This window comes from Chrysochloris asiatica, unplaced genomic scaffold, assembly GCF_000296735.1.
Source record: "Chrysochloris asiatica unplaced genomic scaffold, ChrAsi1.0 scaffold00146, whole genome shotgun sequence".
NCBI classification, from domain to species: Eukaryota; Metazoa; Chordata; class Mammalia; order Afrosoricida; family Chrysochloridae; genus Chrysochloris; species Chrysochloris asiatica.
Genome location: NW_006408664.1, coordinates 8,894,474 through 8,895,239, shown reverse-complemented (window position 1 = coordinate 8,895,239; position 766 = coordinate 8,894,474). Strand labels below are relative to the sequence as shown.

Genomic DNA, 766 nt, shown 5'->3' with positions numbered 1-766 from the left:
ATATATATACTTATATTTAAAAATTTCTCAATTGGTCTGTGTTGATTTATTCATTTAATCTCTAATCATATTCAAGAGATTGTCACCTGTTTGGTAAGCTCCACAAAAGCCTTTGAGTGTTTTTGGTAGTATTCTTCTAGAGTTGCCTTTCCATATTGGCCACTGGTATTTCGACAGTATACCATGTAGTGCAGCTGGGGTGTTGTTAACAAGCCATAATCTGTCACAGAAATACAAAAAGAAATTCACCACATTCAACATAGAAAACCAAGTTTAAATGGATTCATACTGTACGAATTTCACAATGATAGTCTTTAGAATAACAAGAAAAAAAAAGACACCTCAGAAAACATGAAAACGATCATTTTCAAACTATCCAGATGCTCACTCACTGAAATCACTGAAATTACATGTCACATACCGAATTCTAAATACATATATGTTGTTGTTAAGTGCCTTCAAATGGACTCCGACTCATAGCGACCCTGAGCTGGTGGGTTCGAACCACCAACCTTGTGGTTCACAGTTCAGTGGTTATCCTACAATGTCACACCAGGAGTCCATATATACATATCTATATAAATACGTAGTGAAAACATCATTCCCACCCCTTCCATACACAGAGTAGACAGGGATAGGCAACTTGGACATTGGCTACCCAAAATGGGGGAGCTACAAAGGCAAGAAGTGATTGGCTTACAAGCTTTCAAGAGAGAACCTAGACCCAGAGGGTGTGAAGGAAGGTAGAATCTCCACTGAGTAGTAT

General features: G+C 37.9%; 1 protein-coding gene across 1 annotated transcript in view; it reads right to left on the bottom strand.

The window, feature by feature from the left end:
• PGM3 (phosphoglucomutase 3) overlaps window positions 1–766 on the bottom strand; it is a 48,229-nt gene that overhangs the window by 33,050 nt on the left and 14,413 nt on the right. The window contains exon 4 of the mRNA XM_006870670.1: window positions 87–220. Within this exon, the coding sequence (XP_006870732.1) occupies window positions 87–220 (134 nt within the window). The remainder of the gene's footprint in view (window positions 1–86; window positions 221–766) is intronic.